This window comes from Rutidosis leptorrhynchoides, chromosome 11, assembly GCF_046630445.1.
Source record: "Rutidosis leptorrhynchoides isolate AG116_Rl617_1_P2 chromosome 11, CSIRO_AGI_Rlap_v1, whole genome shotgun sequence".
Taxonomy (NCBI): domain Eukaryota; kingdom Viridiplantae; phylum Streptophyta; class Magnoliopsida; order Asterales; family Asteraceae; genus Rutidosis; species Rutidosis leptorrhynchoides.
In genome coordinates, this window is record NC_092343.1 from 35,570,805 (window position 1) to 35,590,807 (window position 20,003).

General features: G+C 32.9%; 1 protein-coding gene across 1 annotated transcript; it reads left to right on the forward strand.

The window, feature by feature from the left end:
* Nucleotides 1–7,626: 7,626 nt before the first annotated feature.
* Nucleotides 7,627–9,821, forward strand: LOC139876693 (large ribosomal subunit protein uL4c). Its single transcript, XM_071864065.1, has 2 exons — nt 7,627–8,507; nt 9,530–9,821. The coding sequence occupies exons 1-2, from the start codon at nt 7,697–7,699 to the stop codon at nt 9,571–9,573; spliced, it is 855 nt and encodes a 284-aa protein (XP_071720166.1). The 5' UTR covers nt 7,627–7,696; the 3' UTR covers nt 9,574–9,821.
* Nucleotides 9,822–20,003: the final 10,182 nt, after the last annotated feature.

A 20,003-nucleotide genomic window follows, 5' to 3' on the forward strand; every position in this document is an offset into this window, starting at 1 on the left:
CATATTATTAAACGAGTACACTAAGTTTTAAATCCCAAATTGTTAATAAGCTTTACATATTAGGATTCAAGTTAGGATAAGTTTTACCTTCAATGAAACCGAGTTAAAATTGAACAAATACGAAAGCTATCGTTCCCAATCTCCGGTGCATCTTCCAAAGGGATCCGTTCATCTTATTTTTGATCCTACTTGATTATTGAGATTGTGAAGTTTTTATATTTGTTAAAAATAAAATATGGTGAGAGACTATTTATAATCACACGATCGATCAATCCCACAAATCACGGTAAAATAAAGTTGGAAAGTCGCATAAATACAAAATGTGGGTCCGACCAACTCCATTTAGTAACGTCAATTCCTTTTTAATATTTGATGATGATGGTCTTGTTTATTATTTATTTATTTTGAACCAATAATTTACTCCGTATAATATTACTTTATTATTACCATTATTATTAGTTTATCTCATTGATAAAAGTTAACTATTAACTATAATAGTTATATATTGTAACCAAATACTGCATGTCAATAATTAATTAATCAACTTACATACTTAAAACATTATTAATTTGTACATAATTTTAATTTGGGTTATTATAACATATCATACTTAAAATGATTTCGTCCCCGAAATCAGGAAAAATAGTATTTACTATGTGTATATTTATTTTCGGTTATTACAATATATCCCTCTAAAATGGTTTCTTAAATTGAGGTGGTGACCAAAATTGAAATGCTGAGACTCGAACGATAAACGATCTCTATCCGATAAATAAGACATTACGCGATTTATAATACGGGAGAAAAATAATAATTCATGAATAAAATATAGGAATATTTTATTATTTCTAATGACATAGGAATGTCATATAAAAGAATTCGGATTTGAAAATCACGAATATATAATCGTTGGTTTGAAAACCGAGACAATTCATCGAATAAAAACGTTCTACTTAGGAACGTACTAACACATTTTGATCTAATAAATAATATAGGAATATTATTTAATTTATATAGAATATAATCTAGTCACATAAATCGACATGGCAAAGATACCAGTTAACGAAAGTTAAATACTTAACAGGAAACTAAAAAAAATAACGGAAAAAGTAGGGTCGTGACACATTCGTTTATTGATTCGATTGATATTTAGATAAGTTAACTAAAGCGTTTAAGATGAACCAGTAAAACACTAATTTGCTACAGTATTTTCAAATTGCTACAGTACCCAAAATGCTACAGTGTTTTCGAAAATCACTATTTGCTACAGTGAAATTGACTTTGCTACATTAAAAATTGACTTTGCTACAGTGAATTGCTACAGTAAAATGTATGTATTATATATATATATATATATATATATATATATATATATATATATATATATATATATATATATATTAACAAATAGCGAGACGATGATTTATAGAAGTAAATGACCAAAACACTCAAATGTATAAGTTATACCTCGAGTGGTATAGTTTATGGATGATTTAAGACTATATTTTAACAAATGTACGATTCACGAAACGTAAAGTACAAGTTTTCTCAGTATACGATAGGACGTTCGAAAAACCGGAACCGGGACATAAGTCGAGTGACGACGTACGACTTATCGGAACGAAAATTACAAGTCAACTATGCATGTGAATTTAATATAATATATAATTAATTATATAAATTAAATATATTATATATATATTAAATAAATATGTCGACAAGCTAGATTACAAAAACAATATGAGCTGGAAACCCACCCCATGCGATCGCATGGAAAATGGGCTAGGAAGTCATGAGATCGCATGGCAGTCCTGGACAGGCCACACCTATAAAAGCTCGAGATATCTGCCTCTGTTTTGATTTAAATTACTCCGTAAGTAATTATTTATTTATTTAATTATTATTATTATTGTTATTATTATTATTATTATTATTATTATTATTATTATTATTATTATTATTATTATTATTATTAAGATTAATATTATTATTAATCTTAATATTATTAGTAGTAATATTATTAATTAGTATTATACATAAAATACTACGACGAGGTCATGAGCGTATCACTTTCAAAATGGTTTTATGAGCGGGATAAAATTAAGGAAATTATAGGTTATAACTATGGAAGTTATGGGTAATATTCATGGGTATTATTTGCAAGTCAAACCTAGTGTTATCATCTCCGTTACGTCTACGTACTTTTCTACAATATTGAATCTCAATATTGATATGTTGAGATCTACGGTTATTTGGTAATCCGAGTTTCGATCACATTTTGGTGAACGACTTTATATGCTGCTAAGGTGAGTTTCATTTGCTCCCTTTTTAATTGCTTTTGCAATCTATATTTTTGGGCTGAGAATACATGCACTTTATTTTAAACGCAATGGATACAAGTACATACTAAATTCTACACCGAGTTTGAACCGAAAATCCCTTAGCTTTGGTAACTAGTAACTGTCGGTTATAAGAACTGGTGGGCGCGAGTAGTTATATATGGATCCATAGGGCTTGATATCCCCGTCCGAGCTAGAGCACTAGCCTTTTAATGGACGTATGTTATTTGAGAAGCGTACACGTTGGTTTGCGTGTATTATTAAGATGATTATACAAAGGGTACAAATTATATATACGTTAAGTTTAGATACCAGGGTGCTCAATTTCGTAGAATATTTTGATAAACGTTTATGGATTGAACAACTGAAATCTTGTGATCCACCTTTATATACAGATTATGCGCAACATTAAAACTATGAACTCACCAACCTTTGTGTTGACACTTGTTATCATGTTTATTCTCAGGTTCCCTAGAAGTCTTCCGCTGTTTGCTTATATGTTAGACAAGCTATGTGCATGGAGTCATAGATGGCATATTTTTCAAGGAAACGTTGCATTCACCAAATCATCACCATGTATCTTATATTGACTGCATTGTCAACGGAAGTATTATTGTAAATTATTATATTACGGTGATTGTCTATATGTAGAAATCATCAGATGTCGAAAACCTTTGATTTAAATATTCATTTATGGTGTGCCTTTTCAAAAGAATGCAATGTTTACAAAACGTATCATATAGAGGTCAAATACCTCGCAATGAAATCGATGAATGACGTGTTCATCCAAGTGGATTTAGAGCGATCGTCACAAAAGTTAACGACACTCCTCTTTTTAATTAACTTTTGAAAAAAGACTTCTTTTATATATCTGAATAAAATAGATTACCTGGAACAGTGACGGAGCCACTTAGTTGTTTTTGGGTGTACATGCTCCCACTCAAATTAGTCTATGTAATGTAAATTGTTGGAGTTTTTAAATGAGTATATCATATAATTACGGTTGTGACACCAGCCATCATTTAAGCCTTGGTTAAATTTGTAAATAGGGACCCAACAACATACAAATAGAATAGCAATTTTATTTTGACTTAATCACAATCTACTATAGCTTTCGAGATACAATTTATATTAGGTGTTATGTGACTATTTTTTTTTCTATCAGTTTCGTTACAATTACAATTTCAATGTATAATCAACTGTTATTCACTCAAAGTAATTGTGGATCTTTATTTATAAAATTTTGTAGTCACCAATTTTAATTATCTAGTATCACAGTTTATAATAATGAATTTGAGGTATGATGCTTTATTTTTAAGTATTATACAACCACAACGATCGAGGGCAGTTTTTCGACGATAAAGCTTGTCAAATCATTTTGCATAATAAACGATTATCTTTTCGGTATCGTATAAATAGAAGAACTTACTATTGTTACGAATTAAGCAATTGTGGATTATTTCCAACGATAGAAAGATTATCATAGACATTTGTTTTAGAATGTTTACGCTTCTAGTGAATAATAACTTTCAAATTAAATTTGTGCTACTCGATATTTCGGTTTACTTTGTGCCACCAGTGATCTCAAAGTCTAGCTTCGCCCCTGACCTAGAAGACCTTCTCTAACCATGGCGTGTTGGCCTTGTGTGCTCGCAACACCCCTTCAGCACGCCTCTAACGCGGCGTGTTGAAGGCCTTCAAGCTAGGTGTGTGCTACCCCCATTGTTTCCCAGTTTACTAGTGAAATGTCCCGTTCATATTGATTATAAACGTTCCATATTAATTGATTTCGTTGCGAGGTTTTGACCTCTATATGAGACGTTTTTCAAAGACTGCATTCATTTTTAAAATAAACCATAACCTTTATTTCATAAATAAAGGTTTAAAAAGCTTTACGTAGATTATCAAATAATGATAATCTAAAATATCCTGTTTACACACGACCATTACATAATGGTTTACAATACAAATATGTTACATCGAAATCAGTTTCTTGAATGCAGTTTTTACACAATATCATACAAACATGGACTCCAAATCTTGTCCTTATTTTAGTATGCAACAACGGAAGCTCTTAGTATTCACCTGAGAATAAACATGCTTTAAACGTCAACAAAAATGTTGGTGAGTTATAGGTTTAACCTATATATATATATATATATATATATATATATATATATATATATATATATATATATATATATATATATATATATATATATATATATATCAAATCGTAACAATAGACCACAAGATTTCATATTTCAATACGCATCACATACATAGAGATAAAAATCATTCATATGGTGAACACCTGGTAACCGACATTAACAAGATGCATATATAAGAATATCCCCATCATTCCGGGACACCCTTCGGATATGATATAAATTTCGAAGTACTAAAGCATCCGGTACTTTAGATGGGGCTTGTTAGGCCCAATAGATCTATCTTTAGAATTCGCGTCAATTAGGGTGTCTGTTCCCTAATTCTTAGATTACCAGACTTAATAAAAAGGGGCATATTCGATTTCGATAATTCAACCATAGAATGTAGTTTCACGTACTTGTGTCTATTTTGTAAATCATTTATAAAACCTGCATGTATTCTCATCCCAAAAATATTAGATTTTAAAAGTGGGACTACAACTCACTTTCACAGATTTTTACTTCGTCGGAAAGTAAGACTTGGCCACTGGTCGATTCATGAACCTATAACAAATATGTACATATATATCAAAGTATATTCAGAATATATTTACAACACTTTTAATACATTTTGATGTTTTAAGTTTATTAAGTCAGCTGTCCTCGTTAGTAACCTACAACTAGTTGTCCAACGTTAGATGTACAGAAAAAAAAATTGATATATATTATCTTGAATCAATCCACGACCCAGTGTATACACGTCTCAGGCTAGATCACAACTCAAAGTATATATATTTTTGGAATCAACCTCAACCCTGTATAGCTAACTCCCTCATTACTGCATATAGAGTGTTTATGGTTGTTCCAAATAATATATACACATGGGTCGATATGATACGTCAAAACATTTGCATACGTGTCTATGGTATCTCAAGATTACATAATATATTAGAATACATGTATAATACAATATAAATTAGCTAGGATATGATTAATAAAGATTTGTTACCAATTTTCACGTTGCTACAACAAGAAAAATTATCCAATCTTGTTTTACCCATAACTTCTTCATTTTAAATCCGTTTTGAGTGAATCAAATTGCTATGGTTTCATATTGAACTCTATTTTATGAATCTAAACAGAAAAAGTATATGTTTATAGTCATAAATATAAGTTACAAGTTGTTTTTGTAAAGGTAGTCATTTCAGTCGAAAGAACGACGTCTAGATGACCATTTTAGAAAACATACTTCCACTTTGAGTTTAACCATGATTTTTGGATATAGTTTCATGTTCATAAGAAAAATCATTTTACCAGAAGAACAACTTTTAAATCAAAGTTTATCATAGTTTTTAATTAACTAATCCAAAACAGCCCGCGGTGTTACTACGACGGCGTTTGTTCGGTTTTACAGTGTTCTTCGTGTTTCCAGGTTTTAAATCATTAAGTTAGCATATCATATAGATATAGAACATGTGTTTAGTTGATTTTAAAAGTCAAGTTAGAAGGATTAACTTTTATTTGCGAACAAGTTTAGAATTAACTAAACTATGTTCTAGTGATTACAAGTTTAAACCTTCGAATAAGATAGCTTTATATGTATGAATCGAATGATGTTATGAACATCATTACTACCTCAAATTTTCTGGATAAAGCTACTGGAAATGACAAAAATGGATCTAGCTTCAAAGGATTCTTGGATGGCTTGAAAGTTCTTGAAGCAGAATCATGACACGAAAAACAAGTTCAAGTAAGATTTCCACTCGAAATAAGATTGTTATAGTTATAGAAATTGAATCAAAGTTTGAATATGAGTATTACCTTGTATTAGAAAGATATCTTACTGTAAATAAGAAAGATTTCTTGAGGTTGGATGATCACTCTACAAGATTGGAAGTAAGCTAGCAAACTTGAAAGTATTCTTGATTTTATGAAACTAGAACTTGTAGAATTTATGAAGAACACTTAGAACTTGAAGATAGAACTTGAGAGAGATCAATTAGATGAAGAAAATTGAAGAATGAAAGTGTTTGTAGGTGTTTTTGGTCGTTGGTGTATGGATTAGATATAAAGGATATGTAATTTTGTTTTCATGTAAATAAGTCATGAATGATTACTCATATTTTTGTAATTTTATGAGATATTTCATGCTAGTTGCCAAATGATGGTTCCCACATGTGTTAGGTGACTCACATGGGCTGCTAAGAGCTGATCATTGGAGTGTACATACCAATAGTACATACATCTAAAAGCTGTGTATTGTACGAGTACGAATACGGGTGCATACGAGTAGAATTGTTGATGAAACTGAACGAGGATGTAATTGTAAGCATTTTTGTTAAGTAGAAGTATTTTGATAAGTGTCTTGAAGTCTTTCAAAAGTGTATGAATACATATTAAAACACTACATGTATATACATTTTAACTGAGTCGTTAAGTCATCGTTAGTCGTTACATGTAAGTGTTGTTTTGAAATCTTTAGGTTAACGATCTTGTTAAATGTTGTTAACCCAATGTTTATAATATCAAATGAGATTTTAAATTATTATATTATCATGATAATATGATGTATGAATATCTCTTAATATGATATATATACATTAAATGTCGTTACAACGATAATCGTTACATATATGTCTCGTTTCAAAATCATTAAGTTAGTAGTCTTGCTTTTACCTATGTAGTTCATTGTTAATATACTTAATGATATGTTTACTTATCATAATATCATGTTAACTATATATATATATCCATATATATGTCATCATATAGTTTTTACAAGTTTTAACGTTCGTGAATCACCGGTCAACTTGGGTGGTCAATTGTCTATATGAAACCTATTTCAATTAATCAAGTCTTAACAAGTTTGATTGCTTAACATGTTGAAAACACTTAATCATGTAAATAACAATTTCATTTAATATAAATATAAACATGGAAAAGTTCGGGTCATTACAACTAGCACACCTCTCAAGCATCCCACCCATACCCATACCCATACGCTTTTAGGGTTAAAGATGGTCGAATAGTAAAATATGAAAATTTGCCTTGTAAAAACTATCCGGGTAAAAAAGCAGACACTCAACTTGCAAGTTACTAATACGGAGTACTACATTTTACTTTCACAAAGAACACAACCGGATAGGGCCTCAAAACAAAGAAGATAACACACACTCATCCACTCTGTTCACACACACAAACCCAACAACAATGGCGTCTTTCCTAAAATCCTCCTTCCTTTCATCCTCCATTTTCTCAAATCAATCCCCATCCACTTCCCTTTTCATCAAACCCCCAAACCCTACCCGTTTCCCAAAATCCACCGTCGCCGTAACCCGTTCCGAGCTGGCAACACTCCCAATTCTTTCATTCGACGGAACAAAAATCGGCGAAACAACTCTCAATCTCAAATCAGCCCACCCAGACACCGCACGTGCCGTTGTCCACCGTGGCATCACTACCGACTTAAACAACAAACGTAGAGGTACAGCTTCAACTCTCACTCGTGCTGAAGTTCGTGGTGGTGGTAAAAAACCATTCCCACAAAAGAAACTCGGCCGGGCCCGCCGCGGATCCCAACGGACCCCACTGAGGCCCGGCGGAGGAGTTGTGTTCGGACCAAAACCGCGGGATTGGTCCGTGAAAATTAATAAAAAGGAAAAAAGATTAGCTATTTCGACCGCGCTAGCCAGCGCGGCGGTTAATGGAATTGTGGTGGAGGAATTTGGGGAGAAATTTGAGAAACCGAAAACTAAGGAGTTTATTGAGGTGTTGAAAAGATGGGGGATTGATCCGAAGGAGAAATCGATGTTTTTTATGTTGGATGTTAATGATAATGTGGCACTTTCGAGTAGGAATATTGGTACTTTGAGAATGTTGACACCTAGGACTTTGAATTTGTTTGATATTTTGAATGCGGATAAGTTGGTGTTTACTCAAGATGGGTTGGATTATCTGAATGATGTTTATGGGGATGATGATGGCGAGGGCGAATTCGAAGATGGTGAAGAAGAAAATGAAGGTTAGTTAACTATAATTGAATGAAAGTATCTTTAGTTGATTGTTTGATTTGCATTGTATTTTAGTTGCAAATTTTGATATCTAAGTTGGAAAGTTTAAATTTTTAAGGGAATTTGTATTAAATATGATGGTATAATACACTAATAATTGGATAGTTGTTAAAAATGAGGCGATTGTGAAATGTTTTTAGTTATATAGATTGAAATTTTGGCATCTAGATTTTGAAATTAAGTTCACTAGGTGCTTGAGTAAGCTCATTTTCATGGTTTATGGTCTTTATTGGAATTTTGATAAGTCGATAATCTCAATTTTTAGGGCTTTTGCGCTGCGCTCACCATCTTGAGCTTATTGATTTTATATATGCCATAAGTTGAAGTTAGTAAGCCTTAAAAACTAAACTTTATTGATTTTCTAGTTAGTTAAGCCCATAAGCCATGAAAATAAGCTTATCCAATCACCCGAACCTAATGTGTGGCGGTTTATTGTCTAGGTTAGGGAAGCACATAAGAACATAAGGAATGACAAGCTTGCTTTGTGTATTATCGAGCTACATGTTATTTGTGTATAAATTTAAGAGATTGTGATACTGTTATTTCATTATACAAGTAATGAGGATAGATTGAGGTTTGTTGCAAATACTTTTCACCAGTCTTTATGCAAGCAAATTACATGTTGTTAATATATTATCTTTATGATGTCAGCGATTAATGTAGATTTGGACTTAAATTATTGATTTTATAAAACATGGATTCTAAATTGTTGATTGTAAATGGATGAATCATAAACTAGAAATTGGCTGAAAAGTAAGTACCGTTTTTATGTATCCTACCATTTATGAATGTTTTTTTTGGCAAAAAAATGCAAGAGAAAGGTTACATAATTGATTCTTGTTTGATCTCCATGTTTTATCATAAAACTATAAAGAATTAATCTTGTATGCACATTATTTCATTGCCGCGTGAGATCTGGCTTTAACACGACAAGTTAATGACTAATTGCTTCTTGTTTAAACGTGAAAAACAGGAACTGAGACAGAGGAGATTGTGTTGCCACCCAGTGATGCATGAAGCACATGACATTAGTCAACTTCTTTGAGTCGTTAAACATCGATCTGTTCCAATTTGAGTTCGACATCCTCCCCGTAGTTTCATCATATTTCAGTTCTGTAAATTTAATTTTTTGTAGCTACTATCAGATTGAAGTAGATCTTGATATGAGGCAATGAGGTGTTGTACTTGTGTTTTATTACCATCATTTGTACTAATAGTACAAACGTTCACTCCTTTAAGAATGCTTGCCAAAACAGCTTGTATCATTGAGTTGCAATGCTAACCCAAGAACTAATGAAACAAGCAGATCATGTGAGTAGAGAAACATTAAGTTCAGATATAAAATACTGGTTCTTTTGTACAGGTCAAATGGGTCGTGTTGGTTGGATTGATCAACTAACTACAGGGGGTTTGCAGACACTTAAGAGGAAGAACACACAACTTTTAATCTCAATTGCGCTTAATATGAGTTAGAAACTTTTGGACTCCTGAATTTTAAGAGTATCAAACAAACCTCACAACCGAAGAAAATTTTGCCCCACATTAACTATCACAGCATAAAATCTGACAGTTTACAATCAGACAATCCTTGCTCTCATGAGTCAATCCTAAGTAGATGTAGAAGTATCATACATTAATCCTTTGTTGTTTGTCTAGATCCCTTGAAGGGTTTGCTTCATTTTTTCAAATTCTTTAACTAATTTTATTCATTATAATGATTTTACTTAAAATCCGAATAAATAGACATGTAAGAATTCGTATGGTCGTTAATGAGACCTGAAATTTTGAGAGCAAATATGTGAAAATGTTGGGTCCAAATTCTCTATGTTAGAGAGAGAGGTGATAGATAAATTCACTTGCATTTTTTATTGGGAAAAGCATGTGGCGGTTAAGGATGAAAACCGCTCCCTACAATCGAAACTTCGGTTAATCAATATTTTAACCGTTCCGATTTCTGACCGAAAGCATGTGGGTTTCTCCCCCTTAGTGATTTCAAATACCCGTCTATCAAAAAAAAAAAATTTTAACTATTCAGTTAAGCTAGTAAACGAACTGGTAAATCGGTTAATTTGATTAATGTATAAATGTAAAGTTGTTAATTTGATTAACTTTTTGCGATAAAAAGAAGTTTTTTTCATTAATATGTCAATATGTTTTCAATACATTACATACTAATATTTAAATATATTTGAGTAGGTACTACATAAAAGTGTATCGTCGATAAAGTAGAATAAGTAATTATGTTAAAGTTTATGTTTATGTTTATGATTTTCTTCTATATTTATACATGTAATATTTGAAATTTAATATTTAAATGTATAAAGTATAATTCGATTAATCCTTGATTAATCATCGAATTTCCGATTCCTCCTTCCAAAGTCTCAGCCGATAAACCCCGAATAGCGAATTTCACAACGTTGCTTATAGTCTTGTACCGTCTATGGCAGAGTAAAACTAACATGACTCAGATAAACACTAAATTTAGTCAACTAGTCTTCCATATTTATTGAAACAAGAATATCTTTGGACACCTCACACATCAAAATATAAGATCCATAAACCTTAATGTTACAAAGTCCTAACCTTGTAAAAACTCTACCAAGTCCATAACTTCTCAGCATTTGATGAAATACCATCACCGTGACATACAAGATCACTTGAACCAGGCCTTGTATTTGCTTCTTCCAATTGGTTGACATCAAGAGCAAGTTGGCTTTTCGACGAATCGTCTTCAGGGTAATAGTTCAGGTACATATTCGAGTTCACATTATCATGATCATGATCAAGAAGACATGAAGAAAATAAAGAAAACCCCGAAGGATGTTTGATACTTGGAGATTTCGGCTCTATATGTGACTCATTTGAAATGGTTGTATTGTTGGTGGTTTTGAAGAAAGTTTCCATAAAATTTAACTCTTCGTCGCACGACTGAGTGATCTCTAGAGATGGATCAGAATCAGTGTTAAAATTTGCCAGCTCAGCGACAATATTGGCGGACTTTGAGGCTGTTGTTGTGGTTGAGGTTGTTTTTGTGGTGGTTGATGAGGAGGAAGATGAGGCAAGATTTTGGTGATCATTAGTTTTGCTTCTAATATAGTCTTGTAAAAGAGTACAAGATTGAGACTTTTTATTTTTGGTATCATTTTTCTTGTTCTTTCTACTAGAATTTTGCTTTCTTTTTGTAGCATTCCATTGATTTTTGACAGAATTTTCTGTTCTTCCGGGGATTAATTTCGCAATTTCAGCCCATTTGTTGCCTACTTTTTGATGAGCTTCAATTAGCATTCTCAATTCTTGTTCACTCCATGAATCTTTCTGAAAACAAATAACAAAAAATGTACTTTAAACACTTTTTGTCACATTATGATCATTTGATGCAAAAAACTTTCTAAAAATCACATGAAAATAACATTAAAGCATATTACACATATATAATCAAGCACATTTTATATGTGTCCGGTTCACAATATGAACATATATATTGTGTCGCCGAAAAAGGAACAACCGTTACATTACCTGCTACTTTCAAGCATACAAAGATCATGTATTGAGTGGCAAGGTTTAATTTGCCATAACGTATGTTGATGACGTGTTGATAAATGAAACTAAAAAACGCGACATGTAAACAGACATACAAATTATATCATGAAAATCGATCAAATCGAATTCATAAATTTATGAGTATCATTATTCAGGATCTATAGAATTTTTTGCTTTCACATGGAAAAAAATGTATAATATCATAGAAAGATTATGAATATAGTTCTTTCATTTGGATAAATTATCTTAAAAAGTTAAAATAGTTTGACTAAATGGACACAAAATTTATGTTACTAGATCTCATATTAATCAAAAAGTTACATCTTTAATCAGAAAAAAATGAGATCATTGTTGTGTATGTATTTTAGATAGAATTAAAGCATAATAACAGAAACAAAACCTTAATATCAGGCCTTAAATGATTGCGCCAACGTTCACGACACTGTTTCCCTGACCTTCGAATCATCTTCTCCGCAATCAAAGCCCATTTCTGCTCTCCATATTTGTTCACCAGCCTAATCAGCTTGCTAAAAATAAATAAAAGAATATATAAAAATTATTCATTGATATATAGTAACATTTATGATAACATATATGCGTGGAATTCAAGAACAATTAAATTACAAAAACATAAAAAAATATTATATTATATATTATATTATATATAATTATAATATATATATAAATCGAATAACAAAAAAAAAAAAAAAGTTATTAAAAGTTACCTGTCTTCTTCATCTGCCCATTGTCCCTTAATAAAAACCTTAGAGGTTTTATTACCACCTTTTGTTTTCCTCCCAAAACCACTTGAGATAACATTTTCGGGCTTATTTTCTTGAATTTGATCGTGTTTTGGGTAACTTTTTAGTTCATCCCAACTAACACATTCACCACTTTCATTACTAAACATATCTATAATATTATCAACACCCGTTGATAAATATGGCATTTGATTTTCATTATTAATCCCACTATTTAAAAAAGAAACATTTGGAGATATAAATGATTGATTAATCATCATGATCTCATGGTTTTGAGTTTGATATTCTGTTTGAGTTTTACCCCATAAGAATCTATTAATGGCTGTTAATGGTGGTGGTGCTGGCTTATACAAAGAAGGATGATTTTGATATTTATTTAAATAATTACTAAAAAATGAATAATTAGTAACACCGCCGTGGTTAGCACCATAACCATCATTGCCACCGGTATAACCACCGTGATCACCACCGTCCATTTGTTGAAGAAAAGTAGAGGATGATTAGTGAAATGGGGGTTACTCTTTTGGTGTATTTATTCTCTTTAACTAGTGAAATAAAAATTAGCAATGAGTTGAGCAACTAAATGTGATAACAGCCGTTGGATGATCAGGTTGATCTAACGGTAGTAGTAAATCTTGTTTAACAATGGCCTTTGGAATTCATTTCTTACACAAAAATATTTGGTAAAATTATTTGATAGCTATTAACCGATAGATAGTTACATGCTACAACATAATTGATAGTTGATAGTTATTAGCTTTTAGATTTAGTTATCAGCTTTTTAAATGAGTAAACTAACAAAAAAATATAAGTGCTTTTTAAAATGTTAATTCAGTAACTTTTAGCTTATCATTTATTCTCTTCGTCTAATTGAGTATGTTTAAACTTTTTTAATCAAACGAAGCTTTATATTAAATAAAAGTTCTTTCATAAAAAATAAATGTTAGAAGCTCCTAAAACCCAAAAAAAAAAAACTTTACCATAGATAGCAAAAGTATTACTTGTCGAGATACGCTTTCTTTTATATTCAATTACTCCGTACTAGGTTTCTGAGTCCATGCGATGCACGGGTATGTAAAAAAATCGTGCAAAAAATGTAATTTACAGTTCATATTAGTATGTAAATAACGATACTAAAAAATACGTAGTATGAAGAATTATATAAGAGCTCGTGGTGTTGACAATTGTTTTCTTAAGGGATTATAGCCAAAATGCCCATTCCCAGCAAGTTTCTTGCGCTGGAGCCCAATAAAAAAAAAATTTGTCAGGTTGCCCTCGCAAGACGCAAGGTGCCTTGCGAGTTGCCCTCGCAAGGCGCAAGCTTGCGTCCGCAAGCTTGCGTCCTTGCGTCTTGCGATCTTGCGACCTTATCTGATCAGATGTTGGATTTTCAGATAAGATTTAGTAAGATTTCTTAGATTTTTGTCGGATAAGATTTTACCCTATTTATAGGATGACCCTGGAACTTTGATTTCACAGTCTCATAAAAATTTCATTCTTGTGCAATTCATTGATTAAAGGTACTTTAAGGTACTAATTTAAGCATTTTTCTTCACTAATTATAGTATTTATTATTTGTTTGTATGATGATTATTTTTAATTAGTTTGTTATTTACAGTTAATCTCAGTTAATATCCATGGACAGAAGAGCTAGAGCTTCACACCGACCATCACAAGGAGAGTCATCACAACAAGTTGCTGAAAGACGACGACTATTAGCCGACCGTCCCATTCTTCCTGGTATTAAAGTTGTTGCTCAAGGTGGTTTTTCCGCGTACTGGCGGGGAATAGATGCTGGAGCTTTTCTATATCGTCAAGTTAATGAGTACTATCCCAGACTTGTTAGGAAATTCTATGCTAACTATGTCTTTGATCCACGTAAACTGAAATGTGTTCACGTGAACATGTTTGGTTATTCCTACGATTGGACGTTGGAGGAGTTTGGTGAGATTCTGGATATTCCAGATGGAGATTTCAAGTTTTTCAGTCTTAGCAAGGATGTGAAAAAGGCCCCGAGGAGGTCAGCTACAGGAAATTCATTCTCAGCTTCTGGGTTTGTTTCGGGACTATGTAAACCTAGTTTTTACATGCCAAACAATGGTCCTGTCATTATCAGGGAGGAAGATATTCAGGACCAGTATCAACAGATGATGAATGTCATCAAGAAGAATGTCATGTTTCGAGATGATGCTGATGTGGAGCTATCTGTAACTGAAGTTTTGATTTTGATGTGTTTGCTACAAATCCCAATTAATCTGGCATATGTGGTTGCTAATCGGATGGCAGGATTGCCTGCAACTGGTGGGAGTGGATTGCCGTATGGCATGTTGTTGAACAACTTCTTTGCTGATGAAGACGAGTTGGTGTATCCTTCTGATCGAGAGGTGTTGAATGCTCAGATTATGTATGCTGCTCCAATTTAATTAATCTTGGTTGATCATGTAATAAAGTAGGTCGTAGGGCCTTTTGTACTACTTAGTTTGTGTGTTTGTAGTATGTCATTCTGGTTAATGAAATGGTATTTTAATTTTAGCCTATCTGTTTTATTGGTCATTTTAATTTCAGTACAAGTTCAAGGATGACGGGAGTAATTTGGTCAATAACTTTTATAAACTTACATTTAAGCAGTAACAAATAAAAAAAACTCAAATTTAATTGAGTACCAAAAACTTTTATAGATGGACATATACATTAACAGAAGTTAAACAAATAAAAAAACTCAAACAGCAGCAACAAAAAAATATTAAGCATACCATACGCAAAGACGCAAATCAAACCTTGCGACTGGACGCAAGACGCAAATTTTATGGCTCTTGCGTTCTTGCGTCTTTGCGTCTTGCGTTTGTTATTATTAGGTTATAAACCTGATAATAACATTCACTTGACACACACACACTTACCCAGACGCAGAGAAGCAAATTACGTGAAACCTAGCCAAACGCAAATACGCAAACCTCCATCATCTCCTCTCTCGTTCGAACAGTAGATCGTAACCACCATCACCACCTGCACTACCACCAGTTCATCCATCGTATTCACCACAACCACCACGTACCAGCGCCTACATCACCAACTACGTCACCATCGTCTTCGTCTGCTTCATTTTAACTACGAAAGAAATCAAGAAATCAACCTAATAACAATGGCAAATCCTCAGGTTAGTTCTTCTTTCACTATATATGTTAGTTATATGGGAGTTGTATATCAATTTCATATGTTCATATATAAATGTGAAAATGTGCACACCAACTGTTCGATGAAATGTCTCTATGATAATCATCATTATTTAACCGTATTCTTGCTTTTTTTTTTTTTTAAATAATGGGGTATATTATCTCTTGTTTTGTATAGTTTTTTGGTGAAACAACAATTTGTTGCTGGTCAAAATAACTTGACTGTCCATGACGCAAGGGTAATTTTGCGTCCTTGCGTTCCGGTTTATATATGGTCGCAAGAACAAATTTGCGACCTTGCGTACCTGTAGTTTAGGACGCAAGACCAATCTTGCGTATTTGCGTATATTATGCTGATGTTGTTATTGTTAATTTTACAGGGGTGGGTTGAAGGTAAACTGACGATGAAGAATAAAATAAGTATTATAGGTGATGTGAAGAAAGTAATGACCGAAAATCAAATAAAAATATTTAAAGAAACGTGTTTTGGTGTATGGTTAGATCTTGAATACATGGAAAATGATCCCGGACTTGTACATGCAATGCTCCAACGTAAAACTGTACGGCCGGAAAGAATTGATGATGATAAGTACCCAGAGGAGCAAGATGACATATGGTTTAGATTCAAGCCTAATTTTTCTATTAGATTTGGTCGCCGTGAATTTTGTCTAGTAACGGGGTTTTTGTTTGGTACCCGTACGGATATGGCACATTACATCCCTAAAAATTATGAAAAGGAGACGGCTCCAATTAGACAACTTGTATTTCCGTCCATTAAAGAGAGCACAAACATTTTGATTGGTGATATTGAAAAGAAGCTACTAAAAAGTAGTCGGGTTGGTGTTTCGGACGATGATGTGGTTCGACTAGCAATCATATTAGTTGTAGAGAGAGCTTTTATGGGTAAACAATCTGCCCATGTGGTGAACAAGAAGTTCTTATATTTAGTTGAAGATTTTTCAAGTGTTAATAAGTACCCATGGGGGTCTCGTATATGGGAACCGACTTTCGAAGCGGTTAGTGAAGGGTTTGTTGTTCGGGAAAGCCAATTAGAGAGCGGCAAGGCGTACACTTTGGCGGGATTTATGTGGGCATTTAAGGTAACGACATGTTTGATTTCAAATAGTTTTATTATTTAAAGATAATATATATATTGATATTGTTTAAACAAAAATGATTTGTAGATTTGGATCCTCGAGGCTTACCGTCGTACCATTAAATCCTTTGCTACAAAAACGGACAAGAATGGAGTACCGAGGGCTCTTTTTTGGAAGCGTACAACAGCGGAGACTTTTGGAATATCTGATTACATTAAACTCTTAGATATTCAGGTCAGTGGGCTTTAATATTTGGAATTTGAAAGGACCCGTTCATATACATTATAAACGATTCACAATAGTTGATTACATTGCGAGGTATTTGACCTCTATATGATACATTTTACAAACATTGCATTCGTTTTTAAAAGACAAACTTTCTTTACATTGAAAATTGACAGGCATGCATACCATTTCATAATATCCACTATCCAACTATAAATTGATTTAATAATAATCTTTGATGAACTCAATGACTCGAATGCAACGTTCTTCGAAATATGATATGAAAGACTCCAAGTAATATCTTTAAAATGAGCAAATGCGCAGCGGAAGATTTCTTTAACACCTGAGAATAAACATGCTTTAAAGTGTCAACCAAAAGGTTGGTGAGTTCATTAGTTTATCATAATCATTTATTTTCATCATTTTAATAGACCACAAGAATTTCATTTCCAGTTCTCATAAATATACGTCCCATGCATAGAGACAAAAATAATCATTTATATGGTGAACACCTGGTAACCGACATTAACTAGATACAATTAAGAATATCCCCTATCATTCCGGGATCCTCCTTCGGACATGATATAAATTTCGAAGTACTAAAGCATCCGATACTTTGGATGGGGTTTGTTAGGCCCAATAGATCTATCTTTAGGATTCGCGTCAATTAGGGTGTCTGTTCCCAAATTCTTAGATTACCAGACTTTAATAATGTAACGACCCGACCAAAACCGTTATTGACGGCGTCGTTAACTTAGGTCCCGTTGCGTGGTCGTAGTCCCTATATGAGACTCGTTTGACCAAAATTATGTCGCGTTCATTTGAAAGGTACAAAGTTTAGTTTAACAAACGGATCGACAATAAGTTTAAGTTTACAAAGTTATAAAGTATGAATGAAATAACTTGCGACATAATTAGTTTGAAACCACAGTTGCTATAAATAGCGTAAGTAAGTAGATAAAAGTTTGAATCCAAAAATGCTATCCCTAGCGTATGCATGCATGGTAGACTCCAATCAAGTAATCAAAGAGTGCAGAAGCGTGTAACAAATAGCCATGTGAAAACCTGAGAAAACATAGAAGAATCTGTCAACGCAAAAACGTTGGTGAAATCATAGGTTTGAGTAAGTGAGTAAAAGTAAAGTAAGTCGAACCACAAGATTTGCAAAGTTGAAATAATAGTAGTACATTCTAAAAGTTAATATTCACGAGCACCCAATTATCAAAGCTTAACGTTCCGTCCGTTGAATACCCCATCAATTAGTGCTAGAACAACACTGTTTCCGAAAATATATTTCATTCGTAAACGGTAGCGAACCGTTTGAATGAGGGTTTGTCAAACCCATATGGCCATATAACATAAGTTCTCGCTTACACCATCTGATGTAACTAATGATAATCGGATTGAGGATTTTCGTTCTAAACTCGTATGTAGAATGTTTGTTTTCCCGTTCTTGTGTTCACTTAGTTCAAAAGAATCGTTTATGTTTTCTCATCCCAAAAGTAAGTTCAAAAGAGTAAAAAGTGGGACTATGATCTCACCTCGAGTGCACGAGTATAAAAGTACTTCACAAAGTAAACGTGTGCATGAAAGTTGCTTAGCCTTGACCTAAACAAGTAAGTTGTATCAATTAACCGGTTACGACACAAGGTCGGGCGAAATGTGTTCAATTAGTCCTATGGCTCGTTACGACTCGATTAAGTATAGCATGTGAATCACGTTGTCAAGTTTCATACAAGAAACAAGTATAAAAGCATGTTAGAATGATTGTATAAAAGTTTGGTTAAGTTTGACTAAAAGTCAAACTTGGTCAAAGTCAACGAAAAAGTCAACGCGTTCGGGTCGGGTCCCGAACTATTTTTCTATGCTAGTTATTCATATATAAGCATATTAGAACAAGTTTCATGTGAATCGGAGGTCGATAGCTAGTCAAACATTTCGCGTGAAAAGTGACAAAGTGAGCAGAATCTGGCCAGACCCATTTGCGCGCCGCGCGGGGTGAGGTGCGCGCCGCGCACCATGCTGTTCAGCTATTTTCTGCAGTTTTCAACTTATGCACGAATCCAACTTCAAATACCCATAAATCCTAAACCGTAAACATCCAAAACAAGTATCTTATATCGTTGGAAAGGTATTTTGACAAGGAATACAACTAACCACTTTTCATCAAGCAAAAACATCATTTACAATAACCGAAAACTCGTCAATTGATCAAGAAAGGTTTATTTTCAAAGTTTCGAGTTCGTAAAACGTATTTTATGATTCGGGAATCCAATTTACACATACGATATGCCGTTTCGAAGGTAATTAAGCATACATTGCATCTAAACACTTACTAACAACATTAACAAGCATTCAACGCATCAAAAGTTCATTTCAAAGTCTATCAAACCCTAGTCAACATCACAAAATCCTTAATCGGGTTTTTGAAGTTTTCTTAATCAACCTACACATCAAAATGTAGCTAATGATACTAGTAACACAATTAAAACATGAACTTTAACAATTAAACAACTTTTAATCATCCAAAATCAAAGATTAAGCTAACCCACTTCAAAAGTTCAAACTAGTTACTCAAATCAACAATCGAGCAAACAAAACATATATTCATGCTAGATACGAGCCATAGACACTAACTAACACAATTTCAA